Below are 27,950 nucleotides of genomic sequence, written 5' to 3'. Positions count from 1 at the left end.
AAATGTGTATTACCTGTTCAATCTATAGGCGCATAGTGTTTCTTTACAAAGTGACATCGCCCACTACTGGCCTGGCAGCAGAATACAGCGTTTTTAGCCGCTTTCACAGATACGAGTGAACTGGGATCATTTTGACAACATTGTCATCTCAATGCACAAAAGCTAAATTTGCACATTTGTTTTTATTTTTTATTTTAGTGCATTGTTGTCTTCTAAATGTACCTTCAATATTGAAGATATTTTATTGCTCTGCTGTGTTAATGTCACGTTTGATGAGGATGCAGTTTCACACTTGAAAGTGCTGGATCTGAGGATGATCTATTTCCTGTGATTGTTTTTCGTATGCCTGCGTAGAGCAGATGAATGAGTGAAGCTCTTCCCACATGCAGTGCAGTGATACGGTTTCTCTCCAGTGTGGATCCTCTCGTGTGTTTTCAGGTGTTCTGACCGACAGAATCTCTTGTCGCAGTGTGAACACTTGTAAGGTTTCTCTCCAGTGTGAGTCCCCTCGTGCCGTTTCAAACATGCAGTTGTAATAAAACTCTTCCCACACTCAAAGCACACATGAACTTTTTCACCAGTGTGTATTTTCTGATGAACTTTTAAATTCTGCGGATGTGAAAAACTCTTTCCACACAAAGAACATGAATGTGGTTTCTCCTGTGAATGAACTAACATGTGGCTCTTCAGATGTGAAGCCCTCAAAAATGTTTTGCCACACTGATCACATGTGAACGGTTTCTCTCCAGTGTGGATCCTCATGTGAACCTTGAGATTTGGTTTGTGTGTGAAACTCTTTCCACACTGACGGCAAGTGAAACATTTCTTGTCTCTTCTTTTCAGTAAAGAAATACTTTCAGTCTGTGAGTGAGGTTTTTCTTCAGTTTTGACATGATGATGTTTCTCCTCCTCTTCACTCTCCTCATTCTTCAACATCAGGCCTGAAATGAAAAGTAAAAGAGTTGCATTTTAAATAAATCATAAATCAGAGAGAAATGTAAAATGAAAGTAGAGAACAGCTACACAAATAATTTTAACGACAGGATCGTTTTTAGAGCATTGTCACCTGTACGCACAAAGACGCTTACATTTTAGTACATCGTTGTCGTAAACGTACCCTTATATTGAAGAGATTTTATTGCTCAACAATACTACTGTATCAAGTTAAGTGAGGATGCAGTTTCACACTTGAAAGTGCTGGATCTGAAGATGGTCTACTTACAGGGATTGTTTTTTGTATGTCTGCGTAGAGAAGATGCTTGACTGAAGCTCTTCCCACATGCAGTGCAGTGATACGGTTTCTCTCCAGTGTGGATCCTCTCGTGTGTTTTCAGGGATTCTGAATCTTTGAATCTCTTGTTGCAGTGTAAACACTTGTAAGGTTTCTCTCCAGTGTGAATTCTCTGGTGCCGTTTCAAACATGCAGTTGTAATAAATCTCTTCCCACACTCAAAGCACACATGAACTTTTTCACCAGAATGTATTTTCTGATGAACTTGTAAATTCTGCAGACGTGAAAAACTCTTTCCACACAAAGAACATGAATGTGGTTTCTCCTGTGAATGAACTGTCCGGTGGATCTTCAGGTTTGAAGCCCTCAAAAACGTTTTACTACATCGATCACATTTATGCAGTTTCTCTCCAGTGTGGACGATCATGTGTGACTTTAGGTTTCCTTTATGTGTGAAACTCTTCCCGCACTGATCACATGAGAACGGATTCTCTCCAGTGTGGATCCTCATGTGTACCTTGAGACTCTGTTTGTATGTGAAACTCTTTCCACACTGAGTGCAAGTGAAACATTTCTTGTCTTTTCTTTTCAGTAAAGAAATACTTTCAGTCTGTGAGCGAGTTTTAGCTCCAGTTTTGACAGGATGATGTTTCTCCTCCTCTTCACTCTCCTCATCCTCCAGCATCACATCTGAAACAAAAGTAAATTGTAGGGCTGTCAAGCAGTTACATTTTTTAATATAATTATTTGAAAATCAAATTTGGCTTAGAAATTACATCCAAAAGATCATTTAAAGTCATTATTGTGTTGGATTTGTCAGCATGCATAATTCAGCACTGAACAAAAACTCAGTTTTGAGCTGTGAATAGTGTAGTATTCACACCCAGAGTAATTGCCACAAGAAAGTAAATACTCAGTAAGACAAGAAATAGATGCAAAAGTGCCAGTGTTATTTTGTTATCAATATTAAATTGCATAATATTTGCAAAGTCTATGAATCGCCACGTTTTGGGTGATACAAAAAGCCTAATATTTTAATTAAATTTTATATTTTGCTTGTGAATAGGTTGACAACGCTACAACGGTATTAGCCGAATAATTACGTTGCAGCGTTGCTAATGCTAATCATTACTAGACCTATCTCTCTTTACCTGTTGCCACTTGTGTTTGTCCTCTTGAATATAAATCTGTAAGCTTGGCACATTTGGCAGCATCCTCTTCCAACGCCTTTCTTTTTTTCAACCTGGCTTTTTCAGCCCCTCCTGGCCTCTTCCTCCCATCCATCCTCCCTGACGCGTACCGTTACGGTATGACACGCTGCGGTGTCAGAATGCGGAACTTGTGTAGCCTAATGTAACTAACGTGACAAATGTGAACAAAAAAAATAAAAATCCTCGACCGTCCCAAAAGTGAAGCGGCCCACCAGGAATTCTCCCGATTACCCACCCCGGGCATGAGCATCTGGAGCGAGTGATTTCAATGTTAAGTCAATGCAAAGACACACTGACGTGTCTGGAGGTCCTGCGGCGCGATAGACGCGTTTAGCGCGGCATGATTGACTGATTTCGCCTCAATCAAGCGTCCAGTTCATAGAATTGAGCATCACGTGAACTAACCCCTTAAGAGCGAACGATAGGAAGAAACATTAATGGCGAAAATGGGTGAGACGTGAGTGAAGATTTGGGAAAATAAATACAGTGGAATAACTAATGGAGTATTGTTAAATTCTTAGAAAATTGGGTGACCAGATTGCAAAGCAGAATACAAAGCTTAAATGTATGGGCTCACGTACTTTTCTCATTCAACAGAAATCCAAATGTTTCCATGACTGCGATTTTCAAATTTGCGATTTTCCATGCAACATTTTATTGAGCTTCACTGAAGGAGGAGGAGCTTTGATGGAGGAGGAGCTTCACTGAAGGAGGAGCTTTGATGAAGGAGGAGGAGGAGCTTCACTGAAGGAGGAGCTTTGATGAAGGAGGAGGAGCTTCACTGAAGAAGGTGAAGCAAATCTGACAAAATCAAGAAAAAATCACTTACTGAGTTTTTATTCTAATTCACACATTTTAAGTATTAAATGTAAATCTATCTAAAGTAAAATAACTTTTACGTAAATTAATTGCAAAGTGTTTTATACTTATTCATATTTTTACTTCTAAGAATTTCATCCACATACTTTATATACATTTATCTTACCTCTCATTAACATATAGGCAAATATATATGAAAAAAACAGAGTACAACAATTAACAGATATTGTAAAAATAAAAAGACAAAATAAACATAGAAAATTAAATATACAAATTTGCAAGAAACAAATAACCCACCAGTTGATTTTGACTAAACTACTTGTTTTTATATGGAGCATGGTTTTTCACAGATTCATTAAATGCTGTTATGAAACTGATCATACTGATCAACTGATCAGATGTCACAATAGCTGATCGTGTCGTTTGCTTAAATCTGTTGACAATAAAATGAGCTTAATGTGTGAATTTACAGATCTGAAGACATCAGCATAATGAATGAGGAGAAAACAGGATCTATTGACATGAAATAAAGAGGCTTTTCAGCTGCTCTGATAATAGTGATGAGCCATCGACTATCAATACTCATTCAACAAGCCATTCAGAATCAGCAGATCATCTCACTTTATTATTAGTATTTGCTGCTAGAAACAGATTGTTTGAGTCAGAATATCTGCTGAAAGCCTATAAAAGTGCTCTAATATTACTATTATTTCTCAAACGATGGTTCGATTGCCTAATAACTGCATTCATAACAAAAAAAGTATACAGTTCAGTAACATCTTACCGATGTATGTGATGAGAAAATAGGCAAATCATAAAATCGTTTTAGTTAGCAGACAAACAAAAAGCGCCGAACCCAAAGAAAACATTTTATAAATGACCATTTAAATGTTGCTTTAACTGTCTTACGACATATCGTGATTTATTTACCTCACAGAAGACTCCAGTCCACACTGACTGAACGAGGAGCGCGCGGTCGTCATGACATCATCACCACGCGACGAGATAAATTAAATTTTTTTTGCTTCCACAACACAAACAAACAAGGTACATAATCAAACCTCTGAATATAACAGCAATTGTTCAGCCTTAGGTTGAGCATATTTACTTACAAAACAGAAAAATCACAATAAAACAAACACAAATAATTAAATAAACCAAATAAATTTAATAATATGTATATTTATATGTATCCAAAAGAGAAATCAATTTAAGGGCTTTCTGGTTTTTAACCAATTGTAAAGATTTGCACAAGAGTTTAACCTCATTCATCTACTGATTTAAGTTGGGTTTAGTTTTACCAAACCCAATGAACTTCACAGTGAGGGGTGTGAGTTAAACCTCCATAGACCTTTACCAGTTCTGGACAGCTCTCCAAAAGGGTTGCACCACATCACAACAAAAGAAAACAAGCTCTACATATTCAACATTTATTTAACAATAAAACGCATCAAAATTATTCACATCAAAATTAAATTTCAATCTTAAAAAAATCATTGGTAGGATAAATGTAATATAAAATTTTGAAGTTCACCACCTAAGCTTTAGAAGGGAAGGGAAAATACTTCTTTTTTTTTTTAACTGTATTAAAATCTTTAAGCTCATATTCCCATCTAATAGGGTTTGGGTAATAAGCCTGTAAAATAAAATTTCTAATGACTCTATTTGTAAAAACAAATTATCACAAAAATCACAACCTTCTAATGAGAGCTGTCTCAGTTCTGGGGAGACTGGAGCACAAAATGTCTTCTTTAACCATTAATCTAAAAAGGCTAAAATTAGCCCAAATCCCTTTAGATTTCCATTCCTCGAAATATAAAGAGTCTCTGCCAAACTTTATATTTATATATATTATCCCAAACTGGAGTGTTGGGAGGCGTGAAGTTATGTTTGAACACTAGTTTCCAATAGAGCGGCACTTGCTGATGTAAGTTTGACTGGTAACAAGATACACTCAAAGTCACAACATAGCAAAAGTTTATTCCCCCCAGTTTTTTAAAGATTGCACTGGGGACAATAAACCAAAAAGAGTGGCACTTCTGAATGAAGGATTTTACAAGACCAATGATAGATGATCAAAAACGAGACAATTATGGTTTAAAACCGCAAAACAACTATAAAACAACCTTAAAAAAATAAGGGTAAAACAGTTAATGATGAGGACAGACAGTCGTCTCATTCCCTCTGTCATGTGTGAGGTGAAATATATTAGGCATTTATAGAGAAATTTAAACCATGGAAATCCCCAAACACAATGATATTTGATACGGAAGCCCTGAACCGCAACGTAAAAAAAAAAAACAATGCTATAATTTCCAGATTAAAGTTGAAATGTTCCGCGAATAAAGTTGAAATGTTTCGAGATTAAAGTCGAAATGTTTCGAGAATAAAGTCGAAATGTTTCGAGAATAAAGTTGAAATGTTCCGAGAATAAATTTGAAATGTTTCGAGATTAAAGTCGAAATGTTTCGAGAATAAAGTCGAAATGTTCCGAGAATAAATTTGAAATGTTTCGAGATTAAAGTCGAAATGTTTCGAGATTAAAGTCGAAATGTTTCGAGAATAAATTTGAAATGTTTCGAGATTAAAGTCGAAACATGAATTTTAAAGTCGAAACAGATTTTTTTTTTTTACGTTACGGTTCAGGGTTTCCGATAATTTCATGGGTTTAAGATGTGACGAAAATTGTTAAATGATTTATTCTCGATGCAAGAAGAATCAGCACACAATAAAACGGGACAATGTTTTTTTTTATAAAATTATTAATACTTGAAGCAAATAAAAAAACGAAAACAAATTAGACACGTTTCTCTCTTCATAGAGGTTATGCATTGACGTCACTTTCCCGCAGGAACACACTCCCCTTAGCCGGACTGAGTGTCGAAGAGCTTCTGCAGGACTGGATTTAATAGAGGAAACTGTGAAAACAAGAGTGAAACAAACGATTATCAGTTTAAACTAAAGGGAATAAAAGTGAAGGAGGCCAGTTGCAAAGCTTCATATCTTACACACAGTAGACAATATAAGACAGAATATCTTACATCTGCGCTTTCTAACTACACTAAGAATAACTAGTTGTTTTAAAAACAGCAAAGAACAAGTTAAAAAATAATCATAAATGTAACTTAAATGTAAAAGTGTGAACAAACAACAAGTAGTACATATGCAGTTTAAGAAAACTGAACATAAAACGAAACTCATAATAAAGCATAATGATATAATTTATATCAAGAATAAAACGTTTAGATATGCTCCATCTTTGAGTTGATGTGAATCTCACCGTTGAAAGAAACTGCTGGTCTTGAAGATGAACTTTATTCACCGTGACAAACTGAGATGATGTTTCTTCGTCCTTTTGCTCTCTGTGGCTGCCCAGCTGAAACAAACAAACCATCACAGAAGTTCTAATTGGTTTCCACCAAAAATTAGAGAATGTAGACCTGTATGATGCTTCTGATATAAGTCATTTGTAAATTTGTTAGTATGACTTTTCTTATACATCACGTAGCCTACAGTCTGTATAAGTGTATGATTTAAAGTCCCTGTAAAGTCAAAATTAAGTATGTGTTCGGAGTTTGTCACACCACAGGAAAAATGTGTTATTAGTCACCCAGCCAAATTTGAATGATAAAAAAGCTGGCAAGTACATAAAATAAGCGATCAAAATCTTGAAAAAAATGAGCATTAGTCTCTGCTCTCAAACGCTGGGGGCGTGTCCGCTGGCTGCGCTGAAACCACGCCCACTCGCGGGAAAGCTCGCTGCCGTTGCCACACTCAACTGTCACAGCTACAGCCGGAAAGGATGCTCCTAGCAGCTTAATTGGTTTTACAAAGCCATACATGTTCGAGCCTGGACTACCTACTATAATTATAACATAAGCACAAAAGGCAACTTACACTCATTGCACTGCCGATGATGGCACCAGTTGTCGGCACGACGGGAGGATGAACGCCGAGGCGGGAGATAGTCAGTTTGGCCCCATTCACCAGTAACAGCGGATTATCAGTAAATCCCAGTTGTCTCCGACGAAAGTTTATAAAACTATATCCCGTGTAAAATGATCACTACAGAGGCGGGTGTTGGCGGTGATCCTCAGCTCTCCATCAAGGTGGCTCTTCACAAAATTTATCCACCTCTTCTTGATGTGATAGTTTTTCGGAAATTTAAATAAGGACACCGATCTGTTTTGTACGTGATCGCATCCAGGTAGTACGCATTTCCGTGACGAAGGCATAGCAAGCAAAGTGTAGTAACTAATAGTACTAACAGTAACTCGCGATTGAGCGGCGAACTGATGTGAATGTGTTTTATTTATATTGTTAGGGGAGGGGCCAGCGTCAGGGGCTCCAGTGCGTCATCAAGTAGGGGCGTGTCCAGGAGCTCAGGGGCCCCGCCCAAAAAATCCGGAACACAGCAATGGTGAAAAACACTTTAATGGTCTAACTCCACAGTTCAGCACTTCACAGTTCACAGTCTTTGTAATATGTTTTAGCAATACATTTCTAATGTACATTTATAATGTCTTTAGATTTTTTTTTTTTTAGAATTGCCTTTACAGGGACTTTAACTTTTTCCGATGGTCTAGTGTAAAAAAAAAAAAGAAAAATTGCAATATCGATTCACAATACTTGTAGAATCGCAAATCTAAAAATAAAAAATAAATAAATAAAAATTGCAATACATATTGTATCGGCACCCAAGGATCGTGATAATATCAAATCGGGAGATAGGTGTATCGTTCCAGCCCTACTGTTTATGATTCCAACTAGTCATGCAGTTTCTCTCCAGTGTGGATCTTCACGTGATTCTTAAGGTGTCCTTGTTGTGCAAAACTCTTCCCACACTGATCACATGTGAAGGGTCTCTCTCCAGTGTGGATCCTCATGTGAACCGTGAAATGATGTTTGTGTGCGAAACTATTCCCACACTGATCACATGTGAACGGTTTCTCTCCAGTGTGGATCCTCATGTGAACCGTGAAATTATGTTTGCGTGTGAAACACTTTCCACACTGAACACATGTGAACAGATCCTTTCTAGTGTGGATCCTCATGTGAACCGTGAAATTATGTCTGCGTGTGAAACTCTTCCCACACTGATCACATGTGAACGGTTTCTCTCCAGTGTGGATCCTCATGTGAACCTTGAGACTCTGTTTGTGTGTGAAACTCTTTCCACACTGAGTGCAAGTGAAACATTTCTTGTCTCTTTTCAGTAAAGGAATACTCTCAGTCTGTGGGCAAGTTTCTTCTTCTGTTTTGACATGATATTTCTCCTCCTCTTCACTCTCCTCATTTTTCAGTATCACATCTGAAACGAAAGATTAAAAAATTACACTTTAATTAAACAAACCATCAACAGCTACACAAAATTATGATCATTTGATGCATTTTTTATTTTTTTTTGCATTGATCTTCTATTTATATTACTTTTAAAATGAAAATCCCATGTCTCTGTATTGAGAACTATTAAATATTAGATCAACTCCACAATTATCTAACATAATATTACCATTAAAAAGCTATACAATAATGCTACAGCTCTGACAGTCTCTCAGATGGATATTACATTTATTTTACTAAACTTAAATGTTGAAGTTAGCTAGGAAAGATGGTGCAGGTGTGCTTAGCTGGGCATCTGCTCCTTGACCTGTTTATTTGGTTTTTATTCCCTTTTGTTCTCTCAGAATATTTTTTTCTTTGATTCTTTATGACCGTCAAATGCTTTTGAATAAAGGGTCTGATGATAAGGGTCTGAATCTGTTGATGTTTCAAACATTCATGCATAGAAGGGGAATATAAAGGGAAAATAAAATTGGACCCAAGATAGAACCCTGAGGAACCCCACACACAAGAGGGGCAACAGTAGAAGAACAATCCCCTAAACTTGACTGAAAAAGTCCTATCTTTCAAATAGGAAGAGAACCATTTCAGGGCTAATTTATCATTTAGACTCTAGAATACTTTGGTTCATGGTCGACTCACTCTGGTCTAGTCTGTCCAAAGGACATTGTTCTAGGAGTCTTGTGGTTGGTTCAGATGCAACTTTGCAAACCAAAGCTGTGCTTCTTTTTAGAGAGAAGAGGCTTTCTCCTGGCAACCCTCCCAAAGAAGCCATACTTAAGTTTTTTTTCATTATACTGTCATGAACTTTAAAGGGATAGTTCACCCAAAAATGAAAATTCTGTCATCATTTACTCTACCTCAAGTTGTTCCAAACCTGTATGACTTACTTTCTTCTGCTGAACACAAAAGAAGATATTTTAAAGAAGGTTGGTAATTAAACAGTTGCTGGTCCCCATTGACATCCATAGTATTCATGACATCCACACTTCTTTTGTGTTCAGCAGAAGAAAGAAAGTCATACAGGTTTGGAACAACTTGAGGGTGAGTATATGATGACAGAATTTTCATTTTTGGGTGAACTATCCCTTTAACATGCTAACGATGGACTTTAAATTGTTTAGAAATGGTCTTGTAACCCTTCCTAGATTGATGGGCACACACAATTGCTTCTCTAAGGTCACTGACTAATTGCTGATGTCTTTAGTCTTTGGCATTGTTTTAACACAAACCTGAAGGCTCCCGACAAGCAAACTACCAAAAAATTTATTTGGTCACGCTGGCTGATGATCAATTAATCAAAAGCATTTGATTAGCAGGGCCTAACTGCTTCTTACCCTCTTATTTCCAATGGAAGCAGTAGGGCTGGGAGAGACAAAAACAATTGATTCACCTAGCTATCGCGATTTTTTTTTTTTTTTTTTTTTTACAATTCTAAAATCGTTTTTATTACAGAATCAATATTAATTCAAATTCAATTGCTTTATTTTTGTCCTTGCTTGTAGATGAGGTTGACAGAACTTAGCCACTTTCGTTCCAACAGAGGATGAAATGTGTCATTATCTTTGAGTGTTGAGTGACTTAAAGGAGAACTTGGTAACTTTTTTAACTTAATAAAACTGTCTAGAATTCATTTGGATGGTTAAACAACCTGTTCTGGTGATATTGGTGACTTTCCCCGCTCCCCCCAGCGTTCCCAGGCGGAAAACCAACCTTGCAACTTGGGGACTACCATCCCGGCAAGATAGAAATTGGAAGTCTCGTGAGAAGCGAGAACGAGAACGAGCGTGAAACACGAATTGCTTTACGGCAATTCGACATAAACACACACGCATGTATGATGTATTAACAGATTACCCACCTCGGTAGACATAGCTCAGAAGCTATGCGACATTTTTATCCGACACGTTTGTAGCTGCAGCTGTGGTAACTAGAGCAGAGCTGGCAACCCGGATGCCGAAACACTACTGACTTCGTGATTGGTAGATAGGTGGAGGGTGGGGCATCAGGCCAAAACACAACATCAACATCAGTTGAGGGCTGCAACTTCACTATTATAATGACAATATCCTGGCCGGACTACTGTTGTCAGTGATATAAGTATTTGACATGAACATGATTTATTAATGTCTAGTGACATATCAGGGCCATTTTATGATTAATTGAAATACATTTCTTACATACAGCTCCTTTAAGCAAAACAAAACGAATGGGCCGCCGATGTACGAGTTTTATGGGCCGTTAAGACAAAAAACAAAACAAAAAAGTATGAGATGTATCGGCCCAAAAAGCACTCCGGGAATCTCCCGGTAGTCCCGATGGCATTAGCCTACATGCCTGGATGTCACACAAAACAAAATCCTACCTGTAGCTTTTCACCATCCACTTATTTAGCTGCTGGCGCATCAATTGACATGCCATCTCCTTTCCCCTCTTTTTCTATTTTTAGCCCCCGACAGCTTTTTTGTGTGATCCATCTTTTTCGACGACAACTCACTTGTTCCTGCTCGCTCAGCGCTCAGGGTGCCCGCGCTCTTCATCTTCTATCATCCCGCCCCCTTCTATGTCAGAATAATGCCACTGGCAACATCGCTGTCTGTATCTGACAGGACAGTTAACATTGTAAGCTAACTTACCTCAGGCTTGCTTTCCGACGCGCGGTTCTTTGTTCTGCAGTGTGTCCAGTTGTCAGACTCACGGTGTAAAAGACTTTAAAAACAATTCTGTATGGGATGATTATAGTCTCAAAAAGATTAACACGTGTAAGCACACTTATCAATGAACTTGATACATGTTGCAGAAATGTTTTATCCATGCCTTTCAACTTGCGTTTGCAAAATTCAAAATTGAATGAATGTGAAGCAATTTGTACAAATAGAGACATTTTTGTGAATACAAATGTTTTCCTTTGTATTAGTGTATCATAGTTTGCGCATGCAACACAGAAGATGTGCATGTGTGGATCAGGTGACACGCGTGCATTCATTGACGTCTTTTCTGAGTCGATCTCATTTGATTCATTTGGATTTTGAGACTTTCTTTTCGCGGTTTTTAAGCATTTCACAACCCACACACAAACAACTACAAATGAATAGGCCTGGTGCTAATTATTAATGTGTGCACAACTATCCATCTATTTGACAAATTCACAAATGTGCGTCGCTACATTTAAACTAATACAATACAACTTGTGTGTGCAAAATCCAAAACCACATGAATGTGCAGCATTTTGTACAAATAGAGACATATTTGTTAATACAAAACCTCGATTTTGTATTAATGTGGGCCAGAATTTGTGCATGCAACAAGTAAGATGTGCATTTGTGGATCAGGTGACACGCGTGCATTCATTGACTCGTTTCTGAGTCGATCCTATTTGATTCATTTGGATTTTGAGACTTTCATTCCGCAGGTTTCGCCTTGCAAGATCCACACACAGCTGTCTGAGAAAACCTGCTACCACTAGATGGCAGTATTCTGCTAAAACAGACAACGGCAGCATAAAGCGTTCTTCACCATTTAAGACGCTTAATGAGAGTGATATTGAAGCACCAAATTTAGTACACAATATAGTCCTACCTTATTAATAAAGCATACTTTATAGAGGCAAACAGATTACATCAGATTATGAACAACACCCATAGAAAACCATTATAAAACGCTTAACGTGCAATCGCGCGTTGCATGTTCAATAAGGTGTAGGCCTATAGGCTACTGAGTTTAAATATCACCGTCTCACTGCATTGACGTTAAGCTTTTTCTTTATAATATGCTCTATGGGAGGAAAACTATAGAGCCTACAGACAAGAGCCTATGAACGCGACGCGCGGCGTTTCATGTTAATGGCATTTCCCTTCCTGTAAAAAAAAAAACAAAAAAAAAATGTTTAGCAGTTGCGTTCATATTATATGCTTATTTTTATCTGACTACACATAATATACATATTATACAAGCTTTGGAATTTGAAAATGTCTGTTTTTAAATGTTAAAGACGATTTTCACAGTACATTTGTTTTCCCTTGACCCTTAAGCCATTGTTATAGGCTAGTCTATAGCACGATTAGTTTTAACTATATGCAACCATTGTATATCGACATGAAATATTAATTGAAAATCAACTGGCCCTACGTGTGTATAGCTGCATATTTGTACATGAGAATGCTTTGACGCGCTAACCACGGCTCATGATGCACAAGGGAACGTCTGCCAATTCCACTGCGTTAAAACATATCATTTGTTTTCATTCAAATTACTTTTAATATTTAAAAACAGACATTTTCAAATTCCAAAGCTCGTAGAAGGTTCCTGTAAGACTGATTTACAAGTAAAATTTGGACAATACTTCCCTTAATTGCTATTTTTAAATCTAAATTGAAAACTTATTTTTATTCCCTGGCATTTTAATTATCTCCTGATGCTGTTTCTGCCTGTTCTGTTTGGTTGTTTCTATGTTTTATTCTATTTGTTTTTACTTTGTTCAGCACTTTCAGCACTTTGGATAGCCCTGCTATGTTTAAATGTGCTTTATAAATAAAATGTACTTAATTACTTTCTTACTTAACTTCATGTACTGTATGTAGCCTGTATTCTGCAGAAAAATACTGTAATTCACTAAAAGGGTTTTTTCATGTTCAAAATGGTTGTAGTATGTTCCTAGTGACTAGACTGGCTTACTACAGGTGAAATTGTCCAAATACCTCCCTTGCCTATTTACAGTAAACAATATTTTTTTTAAACAAAAATTACTGTAATTAACCAAACAGGTTTTTGGTGACTTACTACAGGTGAATAATGCAACATTTCACCTGACTATCACTAGGAACGTATACTACAACCTTTGGAACATGAATAGAAAAACAATTTACAGTAGGCTAATTTGAAAAATCGTACTGTTCAATCGGGATATTGGCTGGACATACACTAGGCTAAGTCAGTCTGCACACTAGGTATTTACCACAACCTTGGAAGTATTCATTTGAATGTATGACTGGACGTTTATATTTTTTGACTGTGAGTGGAATTTGCAGATGGTCCCTTTAGAAAATGCGGCGAATATCAAACCTAAAACTTACTTCACTGAGCTCTCGGACGGTTTCTCTCATACACATGCAAAGTTAAAAGCAACTGCATAATTTCATGTTAAGCTTTTTCTTTTTAACAGGCTCAGGAAGGGAAATGCCATTAACATGAAACGCCGCGCGTCGCGTTCATAGGCTCTTGTCTGTAGGCTCTATAGTTTTCCTCCCATAGAGCATATTATAAAGAAAAAGCTTAACGTCAATGCAGTGAGACGGTGATATTTAAACTCAGTAGCCTATAGGCCTACACCTTATTGAACATGCAACGCGCGATTGCACGTTAAGCGTTTTATAGTGGTTTTCTATGGGTGTTGTTCATAATCTGATGTAATCTGTTTGCCTCTATAAAGTATGCTTTATTAATAAGGTAGGACTATATTGTGTACTAAATTTGGTGCTTCAATATCACTCTCATTAAGCGTCTTAAATGGTGAAGAACGCTTTATTATGCTGCCGTTGTCTGTTTTAGCAGAATACTGCCATCTAGTGGTAGCAGGTTTTCTCAGACAGCTGTGTGTGGATCTTGCAAGGCGAAACCTGCGGAATGAAAGTCTCAAAATCCAAATGAATCAAATAGGATCGACTCAGAAACGAGTCAATGAATGCACGCGTGTCACCTGATCCACAAATGCACATCTTACTTGTTGCATGCACAAATTCTGGCCCACATTAATACAAAATCGAGGTTTTGTATTAACAAATATGTCTCTATTTGTACAAAATGCTGCACATTCATGTGGTTTTGGATTTTGCACACACAAGTTGTATTGTATTAGTTTAAATGTAGCGACGCACATTTGTGAATTTGTCAAATAGATGGATAGTTGTGCACACATTAATAATTAGCACCAGGCCTATTCATTTGTAGTTGTTTGTGTGTGGGTTGTGAAATGCTTAAAAACCGCGAAAAGAAAGTCTCAAAATCCAAATGAATCAAATGAGATCGACTCAGAGGAGACGTCAATGAATGCACGCATGTCACCTGATCCACACATGCACATCTTCTGTGTTGCATGCGCAAACTATGATACACTAATACAAAGGAAAACATTTGTATTCACAAAAATGTCTCTATTTGTACAAATTGCTTCACATTCATTCAATTTTGAATTTTGCACACGCAAGTTGAAAGGCATGGATAAAACATTTCTGCAACATGTATCAAGTTCATTGATAAGTGTGCTTACACGTGTTAATCTTTTTGAGACTATAATCATCCCATAATTCTGCCCTACTCTGACTCGGATTGGCTGTCAGGTTTCGGCATTAGGAATGATGATTGTTTTTTTAAAGTTGCGAAGATTATGGTAACTATTAGGTCTGGGCGATAAAACGATAACGATATGTATCGCGATAGACACGAAATCAATATCAATAAAAAATGCATTCGATAAAACGTTAGATAATTTTTTTTTTTTTTCGTCGGAAGAAACCAGCAAAGCAAGTTTGATTGCATGAACAAAGGCACTCACTCTCTATTAACCTAGCAACGTAGGAAGTGACACGCTAACAGCCAGTCAGTATGGTTGTGCAATATTGTCGTCTCGTGTTGGATTCTTCAGTAACAGAACCGGCGTTGAGTGATAAGTGGAAAATGAGTGCCGCAGCGATTGTTGATAAAACAGGTAGTCAGCTCGCCTGACTTAAAGTCTGACCGTAGTCAGACCAATGTCGTCTGCAGATCATGCAAGACCGTCGTCAGTTTCTCTGTTATTCGCGTGCTGATGCGCTGTTCTAGCGTGTGCGTTTCTCAGCGTGTACATGTGAAGATCACATGCACTAAAAGCCTGTCTACCAGCGCCTGGATACTGGACTAAGGTATCTTTCGAGTCTTATTGTGCTAATACTGTTATATACACACAAGGTTTACATAAACTAGTCGGATATGTCTAAAGTGAAAGCAAACTTGAGAAAATCTGCTTGTCAAATGCGTGTATAATAGACGCGTCGTGCGCAGCTCTTAAAGAGACAGTAGTAATAGTAAACACGCTGCCGCTTGTCCTTAAAGGGATAGTTCACCCAAAAATAAAAATTCTCATTATTTACGCACTCTAATGTTGTTCCAAACCTGTATTCATTTCCTTCTAATATTTTCTAATATTAATATTTTGAAGAATGTGGGTATCCAAACAGTAGCTGGTCCCCATTGACTTCCATAGGAGAAAAATATACTATGGAAGTCACTGGGGTACATCAACTCTGTTTGGTTACCCACATTCTTCCAAATAACTTTTATTTTCAACAGAAAAAAGAAACTTATTCGAGTTTAAAACAACGTGAGAGAGTAAATTCTGAAAATTAGAATTTTTAGGAGAACTATCCCTTTAATGTTAATAAAACAACAAAATGTAAAGAGAAAATCACTCACTGCTCTTGACTGATAACTTTATTAAAAGCTTTAATAAGTATCAATGTATAATTTATACAGTGAAGTCTGTTTTGTTTTATTTTCATATTTGTTCATTTAGTTACTTTCTGCAATGCTACTGTTAAACACACCTACTGTAGCTGAAAACATAAAGCACTGTTTATTTAATTTGTATATTAAGTTGTGTATGTGTAATGTGTATCTTTGATCTTAATATTTAATAACAAAGAAAATACTGAGAACATTTTATCTTCGCCCCTATCTGCCATTCTTTTTTATTTTATATTTTGTTACCTAAGGCTTTGTTTTTAAAATATGGACATTAGTTTGGCTGTAATGCTCAGTCACAAAATAGTAAAACCAACATAAAAAAGAATTGTGATAAAATCGTGAATCGTGATTTTCCTGAAAAAAATCGTAATATTATATTTTTGCCATATCGCCCACCCCTTTATAAAGCATTTCTTACGTATTCTTTAATTTTGCACCTTAATGTTAAGAGATAATTGTTAAGTGTTCATTGTGATTTTAGACTTTTGAGTTTTCCATGGTCGTGTTGACATTTCTGCCTTTATAACTCATGGGATTATAATCAGTGGTAGGTTAAGTTTAAAATAAAAAATCTTTAAATGTAATATATTTGTCTCCTGGACTGGTCCTTATTTTAAATGTCATAAAAAATATCAATAATTATCGATATCGACCGATATGAAACACTTATATCGTAATACAGTTTTCAGCCATATCTCCCAGCCCTAGTAACTATACAGATATAGCGGGTAAATGCTGGCCACGACCACAACCCCCCCACCCCCCAATGAATATTTTCTCATCGGATCTGCACAAATCACATAGGTGACCCATTTTGGTTTTAAAACGGCGAGTTTCGCCGAAAGGTGAGGAGTTTTAATGCCTGATATTGTATCGCCACCGACGTATCGTGATAGTATCGAATCGTAAGAGAGGTGTATCGTCCCAGCCCTGGGAAGCAGTAAGGGTGTACTAAGTTTTTCACTCATGGCTTCTCCATGTTGGCCTAGTTTTTGTTAAATAATGACCTACCTAATTTTAAGACCTGAAAAATCGATATATTTTTTATATACCGATATGTAAAACCATAGATTTCAAAAGGGTGTAACTTCTTTTTCACATGACTGTAGAAAAAGTCTATGTTTTGTCCTACTACATGCACAAAATCTGATGAACTGCTTTATAACCTTAATGTTCTTCAGCCTCACTAATGAAGAATCAGGAATAAACACCAACCTCTTTGTTCTTCAGTGTGTTTCATTCTGCAGTGTTCTGGATCTCTCATGTTCTCACTGTCCTTCAATAAACTCTGTCTTTGCAGATTTCAGCTCTTCCTGATGGTTTGATGCTCGTCTTCACTTGTAGCTGATGGGAATATTCCAGCATTTATTGGTGAATTGCAGCTTCACTGAAGGAGGAGATCTGGCAAAATCAAGAATAAATCAGTTTTTATACTATAGTATTAAAAATATTTAAGTATTTATGTTCATCTATCCATCTAGTAAAGTAACCTTTAAGTAAATAAAAGGCTAAGTATTTTATACATTTTTATTTCTAAGAATATAATCCACATACTTTATTCCTACATTTATCTAAGGGGACAATAAAGTATTTTGTATTGTATTGTATTGTATTGTATTTAAAGGAGAACTCGGCAACTCTAGCGAACTCTAGTCACTTCTTCGCTGATTTTCCCTTTTGTTGTCGCATGTTTTCCCCACGAGCTCCCCCTACAGCTGTGGTGGGGCGTATATTTCACAACACAGTCGTAAAAAACTCACTTGCGGCAGCCTCCTCCCCCTCTCTACCGCTGCTCATGTGCGTTTGTTTTGATCGGAGCAAGCCAACTGTATCGCGTGGAGCTATGTCTACTGAGGTGGGTAATCTGGTAATACATCATAAATGCGTGTGTGTTTATGTCGAATTGCCGTAAAGCAATTTGTGTTTCGCGCTCGTTCTCGTTCTCGCTTTCGCTTCTCACGAGACTTCCAATTTCTATCTTGCCGGGACGGTAGTGAACAAGTTGCAAGGTTGGTTTTCCGCCTGGGAACGCTGGGGGGAGCGGGGAAAGTCACCAATATCACCAGAACAGGTTGTTTAACCATCCAAATGATTTCTATGCTGCGTTCCAGTCCACTTTTAGACACGCACTTGCGAACTTCCCTAAGCACTTCCCCTCGGGGGAATCCCTGCCGCCATTTTGAAGTGCGTTCCACTTCGTGAAGTGGACGAGGGAAGTTTATATGGACAGACCCTCGTTCCCTCGATTTTGACCGAGGGAGCGAGTCTGCTTCAAATGTACACTTCAGGCACCTATATGTCCCACAATGCAACACGATTGTGACGTCACCGCATATCTCGTCTAATCACCACCACACAAACAACTCTATGATATATTAATTATAATTTTTTTTAAATTTAAAACAACCCAAACACACCTATAAACATTTGGATGCTGCATTAAACAAATTCTTAAAGGGAAAAAAATGTAAATAATAAATCAACTCCACAGCTGATTCCAAGTGATCAAGGGCTTAGGACGTTCCAGTTCAGCCCATTGCAGTTTCCGCCAGTAGTGGGCACTCGCAATGACGTACATCCGAGTGAACGAGACGAAGGGAAGTTAGCAAGTGAAGGGCATGACAATTTTGGACTGGAACGCAGCCCTAGACAGTTTTATTAAGTTAAAAAAGCTACCAAGTTCTCCTTTAACCTCTCATTAACATAAATGTTGTAGACAGAAAAGAGGGTACAACAATTAACAGATGCCAAATAAAAATGTATGAATAAATAAAATAAAAAATTTGAAAACAAACTTAGAAAAAAATGTGAACTTAGAAAAAATAATGCAGACTGAATTTAACTTGTTTTGGTTTTATTTGACACACGGTTTATCACAGATTAATTAAATAAATGATGTTATGAAACGTATTTATATCGCCAAAAGTGTAAGCGCGGAAAAATGGAAGTCATAAGAATACAGATCCTATTTATTTTGCGTTTCAGTTTCACAATACATGAATTACACTTACGAATAACAGTAAAATGCTGCAAATATTTTTTTTCCTATCTAATAAAAGTACATGGCGTCTCAAGTCGTGTCCATGTTTTAGTTCAATTCTCATTTCATCCCAAAGTCTGCTTGCCATGGTTCATAATGTTTGAACGAAACAACAACAGCGTAATGAGACCCATTAACCATAGTAACTTGTCCATATGAATCTAAATAACGTTATAGTTCCTAAAACTGCATTCATAACAAAGTAGATTGCTAATTTCTTACCATTTTTGTATATGAAGAGAAACGGGCAAATCATACAACCACCTTTAAAAATAACTATTTTAGTTAGCAGAGACACAAATAGCTCCTGTGAAAACCAGTCGTAAATGTTGCTTTAACAAACGGTCTTACCAACGAACTATCGAGAAATATTTACCTCAGAAGACTCGCTCTGACTGAACTGAAGGAGGAGCGCGCGCTGGTGATGTCGTCATCACCGCGAGACGAGAGCAAAACGCGCGAAATACTGTTTAAAACGGCAGAACATCTGTAGTATAAAACAACATGTAAACCAAAAATAAGGGTAAAATAGTTACTGGTGAAGACAGACTGTCTTATTCCCTCTGTCATGTGTGGCATTTTTCAAGAAATTAAAACATGGAAAGCTCCAACACAATGATTAATATTCCATGGCTTTTAGAAGTAACTACAATTATGAGATGATTTATTCTTGATGTAAGTAGCAGCAGCAGACAATAAAAAGGGCGAATGAATGTTTTTGATACAATTATTTATTGGCTACTTGAAGCAAAAAAAAAAAAAAAAATGAAAACGAATGAATTAATTTCTGTATTTATTGACTAACAAGATAGCAAAGCATCTCAAGAGAATAAAAGTGAAGGTCAGTTGCAAAGCTACATGACAGTATATCTTACATCTGTGTTTTTTAAAGGGGTCATATAATGGTACATGCACTTTTACAAATTGATTGTACTGAAATGTGTGTTGGCAGTGCCTGTACACAACCATCATAAAATGATAAAAATCCATCCAGTGTTTTTTTTTATTTCCTTATATGTTTGACCCTCTCTGAAATCAAGCCGTTTGATTTTGTGACGTCACAAAATCGACGCCCCTCCTACGATTGTTGAGTGCATTTGCTGGAGCAGAATGGCGTCTAAGCGATTGTGGTGTTCTGTTCTTGGGTGCAATAAGGAACACAGCAGTCATTTTGATGTTCCTAAATCCGAACCGCTGAAGATGCAGAGTTTTGTTTTCGAAGGGAATATTCCCAAAACATTGACGCGGGGATTCCCAACGATCAACGTTCATGCTTTCATGTTTGCGTGAATCATTTCACACCAGACAGCTTTCTGCTCCTGAAAAAAGGATCGGTACCAACTATTCGTGTCCCTGCTGCACCTCAAGGAGAACTGAAGTGAGTGTAACGTTTTATTAACCTTTATATTAATATTTATCTTTGCAAATCGCTTGCTGCACTATTCGCGATGAATGCGGCTGTTTACACTCAGGGTACATTACGGCATGTTTTCTATGTAAGACGTTCTCAATATAATTCATAATCCCACGTTTATAATAAATTAGTGTTTTCTTACAATACTAATGAGAATTTTTAATTAAAGTATATTACAAACTTTTAATTTAGACCCTAAAGAATCATATTAGCTTGTACAAAAATGCCATTATATGACCCCTTTAAATACACCAAGTGGAAGAATAATTAGTTCCCTAACCCCTACTTTTTTTTATATAAAAGTGTAAACAAACTACAAGTGAAAGTACAAGAAAACTGGACATGAAATTAAATTCATAATAAAGCATAATGATAAAATGTATATCATGAAGCAAATAGATATATAAGAATACAACTTTTAGATACTGTCCATCTTTGAGGTGATCTGAGTCTCACAGTTAAAGGAACCGTATGTAAGATTGTGGCCAAAACTGGTACTGCACTGCGGTGTAGCATTTTGGCTGTTCATTTACATGACAATGGTGTTTTGGGTGCCTTAAAACGTAAACTTTAGAAAACAGGTTTCAAAGTTCAAGTTCTTGAAAACAATACAGTTAGGCATATCTTATTGTAAACTATAAAAACGTGAATTTGTGAAAACCATGGATTGTAAATATACATGTTTACATTTTTAGTACATCTTTGTCGTGTAAACGTACCCTCATATTGAAGAGATTTTATTGCTCGACAGTACTATTGTCACATTTGGTGCAGATACGGCTTCACACTTGAAAGTGCTGGATCTGTAGATGATCTACTTGCTGTGATTGTTTTTTGTGTGACTGTGTAGAGAAAATGCTTGACTGAAGCTCTTTCCACATGCAGTGCAGTGATACGGTTTCTCTCCAGTGTGGATCCTCTCGTGTTGTTTCAGATGTCCTGACTGATTGAATCTCTTGTCGCAGTGTGAACACTTGTAAGGTTTCTCTCCAGTGTGAATTCTCTGGTGCCGTTTCAAATCTGCCGTTGTTATAAAACACTTCCCACATTCAAAGCACACATGTACTTTTTCACCAGTGTGTATTTTCTGATGAACCTTAAAATTTTGCAGATCATAAAAACTCTTTCCACACAAAGAACATGAATGTGGTTTCTCCTGTGAATGAACTGTCAGGTGTCTCTTTAGGGCTGAAGTCCTCAGAAATGTTTTGCCACATTGATCACATTTATGCAGTTTCTTTCCAGTGTGGATGATCATGTGTGTCTTAAGGGTTCCCTTTTCTACAAAACTCTTCCCGCACTGATCACATGTGAACGGTTTCTCTCCAGTGTGAATCCTCATGTGAACCTTGAAATTCTTTTGGTGTGTGAAACTCTTCCCACACTGATTACATGTGAAAGGTTTCTCACCAGTGTGGATCCTCATGTGAATTTTGAGACTCTTTTGGTGTGCAAAACTCTTCCCACACTGATCACATGTGAACGGTTTCTCTCCAGTGTGAATCCTCATGTGAACCTCGAGACTTTGTTTATATTTAAAACTCTTTCCACACAAAGAACATGAATGTGGTTTCTCCTGTGAATGAACTAACATGTGGCTCGACAGGCCTGTAGCCCTCGAAAATATTCTGCCACATTGATCACAATCGTACGGTTTCTCTCCAGTGTGGATCTTCATGTGTTCCTTAAGGTGCACCTGTTGTGTGAAACTCTTCCCACACTGATCACATGTGAACGGTTTCTCTCCAGTGTGGATCCTCATGTGAACCTTCAGACTCTTTTTGAATGTGAAACTCTTTCCACACTGATGGCAGGTGAAACATTTATTTTCTCTTTTCAGTAAAGAAATACTTTCAGCCTGTGGCCAAGTTTTTTCTTCAGTTTTGACATGATGATATTTCTCCTCCTCTTCGCTCTCCTCATTCTTCAGCATCACGACTGAAATGAAAGCAAAAAGTTACATTTTAAAGTCATGTCACATGTTCTTAACTATTTTCATGAAGTTTTGAGTTGTTTCCAAATGATAGGCTTTTGGGTGGACTTGTCCATGCCTATTTTCTAAATGGCCCAGCTATAGCTATCCAAAGGCCAAAGTTAATTTTTCTTTGATAATTATTGACCAAGAGAGTCCAGAGAATTGTGCCGCAGTGGCTTTATTGAGGTTGAGAGCTAAAATCTAGAGCTAGTTTGCGAAAGTTGCTTTTTGAAATACTCTCCAATATTTAACAAACGATTTGATTGACAGCGGCAGCTCTAAAGGCAAAGTCGCTCAGAATGAAGAGTTCAACCATGCGGTATGAATGTTGTGGGCGTGTGCCAAAAATCGTTTGGTATACAATCCTTTACGTACATGTAAAATGTGACTGGTTTGGTTCCGATTGGGCCAAAAACCTAGGTCTAGTTTGCAAAAGTAGGTTTTCCAAAAAATCACAAATACCCCAAAAATTTAGATTGTATCCAAGGCAACGATATAAAGACACTTGAGCCTACGCCTGACACTTTAGGAGTTTTGACGCTGTAGCGCCCCCGTCAGGCCGATCGGGGTGAGCATTGGTGACGTTATAGACGGTGTGAGTACTACCAGCCCTCAAAGTTTCAAGTCTCTATGACTTACGGTTTGGTCTGACCGATCAGTTTTAGGTGAAAATGCTGATCGTTGGAAATTTTAACAATTACAGTCGGGTTTCAGCGCTACGTAGGGCTGTGCCGGTAAACTTGACAACCACATCACCGTCAAAACACTTTTCTTTTTTTATGTGAATGCTCTTTTACATGAATATTATGACAGGAGTGACGCAGAAAGCTTTGTTTACAAAAGAAATAATAGGTTAGCGATTAAATGTTACAACGCAGCCATGGAAACGTTTGGATCCATGACGAATGAGTTGTGCGTGAGTCCATAATTTAAGCTTTGTCGGCTTTGTATTCTGTTTTGCGATCTGGTCACCCGATTATCAGCGAATTTAACAATATTCCATTAGTTATTCCATTGGACATGGACTCTCTCGTTTCTTTTCTTAGGCCTATTATATTCCCGTTCTTTACGTTCTTTGTTCTTTTAAGTAGAAAAACGCTGTAGGACAGATAGCCTACCTTTTTACTTGCACGTCAAATTCTTTTTAGCACGCTTTGTGCTTGTTATTATACTTGGTAAGGCGCGTGAAGTTTATTTTTAAAGCGTTTCACATGCGTGGGTGATTTTTAGTTTGGCTTTCTCTGGCAGCGCAAAATCAAACATAGCTAAAATGTCTGTGGAACATAAAATTCGCTCTTCAGACCTTTTACAACAAGTAGAAAACCTGAAGATATTAGAAAAGGGATGGTCTTTCTGCTCGTGTCCCACATCCCTGATCCCTCTCAAAGCGCAGAGTGGTAGGTTATATCACGCGTCGTTGCAAATGTTTTTTTAAATATTTAACTTTATTATATTATTTAAGCTCTACCGCCGGTGGTTGGCCCATTACCACCGCAGTAAAAAAAAAAAACACGCGCTACGCCCCTAATAAATCATAAGTGAAAGTAGACAAGAAATTATAATAATTTTCATGCATTTTCATGAACAAAGTACACTGACCTTCCAGTTATTACTTTTAGAAAACATTATCAGCACAAATCCCATGTTTCTTTAGTGAGAACTATTATTATTACTACTATTAGTACATTATTTATTGGTTTAACTATGTTTTTTCCTACTACAAACACTAAAACTGATAAACTGCTTTCTATCCGTATTGTTCCTCATCCTCACTAATGAAGAATCAGGAATAAACACCAACCTCTTTGTTCTTCAGTGTGTTTCATTCTGCAGTGTTCTGGATCTCTCATGTTCTCACTGTCCTTCAATAAACTCTGTCTTTGCAGATTTCAGCTCTTCCTGATGGTTTGATGCTCGTCTTCACGTGTAGCTGATGGGAATATTCCAGCATTTATTGGAGAATTGCAGTGGGAGGAGTTTCACTGAAGGAGGAGGAGCTTACCTGAAGGAGGAGGAGCGTCACCAAAGGAGGAGGAGCTTCACTGACGGAGGAGGAGCAGATCTAACAAAATCAATAAGAAAACTATTACTGAGTTTATGTTCGTCTGCAAAAAAAGATAAAAAAAGGCAAGATTAGGGGCTTTTGCATCAGAGGAATCTTTTCATAGTTCCAAAAACTTTTTGCGGAAGTTCCCCAGATTTTGGCTTGTTCGTGCCGCAGGAACTAGGAACGATTTTAGTTCTAGGAACTCCTTTTGGATGAACTAATTTACTCCTACTTCAGAGTCGGTCTAAACCAGCACTACAGGAACTATCCGTGACGTTAGTGTTCGCTGATTGGCCGAACGCACGCGAAACACCAGCACCCGCCATTTTAACACACAGATTATAGCCTATATATTAACTCCAGAACATGTAAAACAGTGATAGATGAAGCTCTCAACCTTTACACTGAGGAGAAAATCCAATGTGACTCTAAGGGGACCAAGAGAAACATTATAATGTATTTCTGCTGAGCAACACTGGACATCAAAGACACACTAATACTTTTCATATACAATTCACTTTCTTTGTATAACAGTTTCGCAATTTCAATCATCATACAATAACCAGCCACAAACCCACCAAAATGTATATCAGATTCACAGCAGTGTGGAGAATAGAAGTGTTTGTTATGATTATTAATATTGATTAGATAATCATCAAGTAGGGGGATTATCGTTATATTGAGATATTACAATATAAAAATGTGACAATACGTAGCGTTGATGTAAACGAGATGATTTGTAAAATAGAATTAGTTTTATTCAAGGCTCAGCTTACTGTATAAGGTATATTTCAACTAAAAATGTAAATCATGCCATGTACTCACCCTCATGTCGTTTCAAACTTCCAAAAACAAATAAAAAAAATAATGTATGAAACCTTAAGGATTTCTGTCCCTCCATTTAAAGTCCATTCCTCTAAAACTTGTATAATGTTGAATATAATGTATAATAATGGAATGGGGTGATATGTGTGTATCCTGATAATAATATAAAATAACAATAATATTATTTTAATAAAAAGTAATTAAAAAAAACTCTTTATTTTGGCTTAAAATAAGTATTGTGAGTTCTGTATCACATTTTGTATCGAATCGTGACACAAGTGTATTGTTACAACCCTATCATCAAGTGTTCGAAAATAAAAACAAATAAAGTGTAAGAGTATACATACAATATATGTGCCTTTGTGTAGACTAAAGATGGCAATCTTTAAACATGACTGTTTGGATCATTTGTTAATTTCAACATTTACTACTACATTACATTTTAAAGATTTATCAATTAGCCTAACATTAATGAATGGACTATGAAACATGAAGGATCAAGGTATAATTAATATTTAAAAAGTACAGTACATTTTCATGGTTCAGTATACTGTTTGGCAATTTTTGTAATAAAGTTTAGCAATATTTTATGCGTCATGTTTGTTTTCATTCAGTGTGCATTTTGGAAACTATTTAAAAATCCAATATAGGTCGACCTCTAATAAACGCTGTTATGAAGCTTACAATATCCTGCAGATGTCACAACACCGAATTGTGTCGTTTGCTCAAATCTGTTGACAATAAAATGAGCTTAATGTGTGAATTTACAGATCTGAAGACATCAGCATAATGAATGAGAAACAGGATCTATTGAGATGAAATAAAGAGGCTTTTCAGCTGCTCTGATAATAGTGATGAGCCATAGACTATCAATTCTCATTCAACAATATAGAGAATACAATAATGATACAGAAAATATATAACACCAGTATAACACAATATAAATGTAAATATAAAGACAGCAACTTATGACATTATCAACCCTTGTAATTTGTCCATTGAATCCGATTCCCTAATAACTTCATAACAACAAAGTAGTTCGCTAACATCTTACCGTTTTGTATGGGAAAAGAAACAGACACACGATGAAAACCTTTCTGAAAAGACCCCGTAAAATGTTCAGTAAACCGTGTAAACTTTATAGTGCAGTTACGGGATTTAACGTGTGAACTGTTTACCTCAAAAGACTCAGGAGACGCGCGACGGTGAGAGTGGTGACGTCATCACCGCGAGACGAAATAAATGATAGATTATCAAAAACTAATTTTTAAGCATAACTTTTCTCCACTCAACTCTGTGATTTGGAACCAAAAATATGCATATTACGACGTTTAAAAATAAATACTTATTTTACAGAAACTGGTACAATAACGGTATAATTTTGGTCAGATAGTTATTTAAGAATAATGAACATCTCTTTACTGTGAATTCCTTAATCATTATAGGATCGCTGTAACTACTAAAGAGTTTGCTGTAGTATTTAATGCCATTCACAGTGGCCTTATTCAACTTTTATCAGGCATGATTTTAAAAGTCTCTTCTGCTCACAAAGGCTGCATTAAAAGAAAAAACAGTAATGTTGTGAAATGTTATTACAATTTAAAAAAAAAAAAATATATATATATATAGTAAAGTATAATTTGTTCCTGTGACCAAAGCTGAATTTGAGCATCATTACTCCAGTCTTCAGTGTCACATGATCCTTCAGAAATCATTCTAATATGATGATTTGATGCTCAAAAAAACAAAACATGGCCCACACCGGACCGAACTCTATCAATTCAGCAGCTCGCCGCGTCGTTCAAGGAGGGCTCCAGTGTGCCCCACCGGACGTTTCAGAGGGTCTTGGGCCTTATGGCTTCGGCATCTTCAGTACTCCAACTAGACCTACTGCGTATGCGACCTCTTCAGCTGTGGCTATCACCTCAAGTACCACCCCATGCGTGGCGCTCGGGCCGCGTAAACATCAGGGTGGACCAGTGCTGTATCAGAGCCCTGGACCCCTGGAAAGACACCAGCTGGTACCAGCAGAGTGAGAGCATGGGTCTGGTTTCAGAAATGAGGGTTATCTCAACAGACGCTTCCAACTTCGGTTGGGGAGCCCTGTGCGAGGGCAGGCCTGCCTCTGACCTCTGGTCGAGCTCGGAGAAACGCCAAGACATCAACTGCCTCGAGATGAGAGCAGGTTTTCCAGCCCTAAAAAAACATCTCCCATATCTGGCGGGACACCATGTCTTGGTCTGTACGAACAACATGTCGGTGGTCTCCTACATAAATTGCCAGGGCGGCCTCAGGTCTCCCATAGCCACACAGATACTGTTATGGGCTCAGGCCAGCCTGCACTCACTCAGGGCAGCTCACGTGCCGGGCACGATGAACCTAGGGGCAGACATGCTATCTCAGGGCAACGTTCCCCCAGAGGAATGGTCGCTCCACTCCCGGACGGTTCACTTGTTGTGGAAAGTCTTAGGCAAGGCAGAGGTCGATCTCTTCGCCTCAGAAGACAACTGTCATTGTCCTATCTTCTTTTCAAAGAGCAGGGTTGCGC

The 27,950-nt window shown here is 37.4% G+C and overlaps 3 protein-coding genes across 8 annotated transcripts; all 3 read right to left on the bottom strand.

Annotated features, from left to right (window-relative positions):
- Positions 1–122: 122 nt before the first annotated feature.
- LOC308701470 (uncharacterized protein) lies at positions 123–4,263 on the bottom strand. Its single transcript, XM_081383784.1, has 4 exons — positions 4,192–4,263; positions 2,383–3,243; positions 1,223–1,921; positions 123–941 (listed from the first exon to the last, which is right to left on the bottom strand). Exons 2-4 carry the CDS (start codon positions 2,513–2,515, stop codon positions 319–321), a joined length of 1,455 nt encoding a protein of 484 aa, XP_081239910.1. The 5' UTR covers positions 2,516–3,243; positions 4,192–4,263; the 3' UTR covers positions 123–318.
- A 416-nt stretch (positions 4,264–4,679) lies between these two features.
- On the bottom strand, positions 4,680–19,586 carry LOC308701479 (uncharacterized protein). Of its 5 annotated transcripts, XM_081383798.1 has the most exons (6): positions 19,493–19,543; positions 19,364–19,405; positions 17,317–17,502; positions 7,159–8,572; positions 6,542–6,637; positions 4,680–6,179 (listed from the first exon to the last, which is right to left on the bottom strand). In XM_081383798.1, exons 3-4 carry the CDS (start codon positions 17,363–17,365, stop codon positions 8,028–8,030), a joined length of 594 nt encoding a protein of 197 aa, XP_081239924.1. In that variant the 5' UTR covers positions 17,366–17,502; positions 19,364–19,405; positions 19,493–19,543; the 3' UTR covers positions 4,680–6,179; positions 6,542–6,637; positions 7,159–8,027. The 5 variants fall into 5 exon arrangements, with proteins under 5 accessions (XP_081239924.1, XP_081239923.1, XP_081239922.1 ...); XM_081383797.1 differs by lacking the exon at positions 19,364–19,405 and having other exon boundaries at positions 19,518–19,567; XM_081383796.1 differs by having other exon boundaries at positions 19,364–19,539.
- Positions 19,587–19,861: 275 nt separating this feature from the next.
- Positions 19,862–26,609, bottom strand: LOC308701471 (uncharacterized protein). 2 transcript variants are annotated; one of them, XM_081383786.1, is made up of 4 exons: positions 26,457–26,609; positions 24,533–24,592; positions 24,332–24,460; positions 19,862–22,493 (listed from the first exon to the last, which is right to left on the bottom strand). In XM_081383786.1, exons 3-4 carry the CDS (start codon positions 24,378–24,380, stop codon positions 21,370–21,372), a joined length of 1,173 nt encoding a protein of 390 aa, XP_081239912.1. In that variant the 5' UTR covers positions 24,381–24,460; positions 24,533–24,592; positions 26,457–26,609; the 3' UTR covers positions 19,862–21,369. The 2 variants fall into 2 exon arrangements, with proteins under 2 accessions (XP_081239912.1, XP_081239911.1); XM_081383785.1 differs by having other exon boundaries at positions 24,533–24,635; positions 26,457–26,603.
- Between the last annotated feature and the right edge of the window lie 1,341 nt (positions 26,610–27,950).

This window comes from Scardinius erythrophthalmus (assembly GCF_964197995.2).
Source record: "Scardinius erythrophthalmus genome assembly, chromosome: 14".
Classification (NCBI taxonomy): Eukaryota; Metazoa; Chordata; class Actinopteri; order Cypriniformes; family Leuciscidae; genus Scardinius; species Scardinius erythrophthalmus.
Note: the sequence above shows the minus strand (reverse complement) of the source record. Positions and strands in the feature narration are given on the sequence as shown.

Excerpts from the sequence above, each read along its gene's own strand:
- LOC308701470 (XM_081383784.1), bottom strand. The coding sequence starts at position 2,515 with ATGGATGGGAGGAAGAGGCCAGGAGGGGCTGAAAAAGCCAGGTTGAAA. Across the intron at positions 1,922-2,382 it reads ACAAACACAAGTGGCAACAG|ATGTGATGCTGGAGGATGAG; the intron begins GTAAAGAGAGAT and ends CTTTTGTTTCAG. Across the intron at positions 942-1,222 it reads ACATACAAAAAACAATCCCT|GCCTGATGTTGAAGAATGAG; the intron begins GTAAGTAGACCA and ends TTTTCATTTCAG.
- LOC308701479 (XM_081383800.1), bottom strand. The coding sequence starts at position 17,365 with ATGAGAGATCCAGAACACTGCAGAATGAAACACACTGAAGAACAAAGA. Across the intron at positions 8,573-17,316 it reads ACACACTGAAGAACAAAGAG|ATGTGATACTGAAAAATGAG; the intron begins GTTGGTGTTTAT and ends CTTTCGTTTCAG.
- LOC308701471 (XM_081383786.1), bottom strand. The coding sequence starts at position 24,380 with ATGAGAGATCCAGAACACTGCAGAATGAAACACACTGAAGAACAAAGA. Across the intron at positions 22,494-24,331 it reads ACACACTGAAGAACAAAGAG|TCGTGATGCTGAAGAATGAG; the intron begins GTTGGTGTTTAT and ends CTTTCATTTCAG.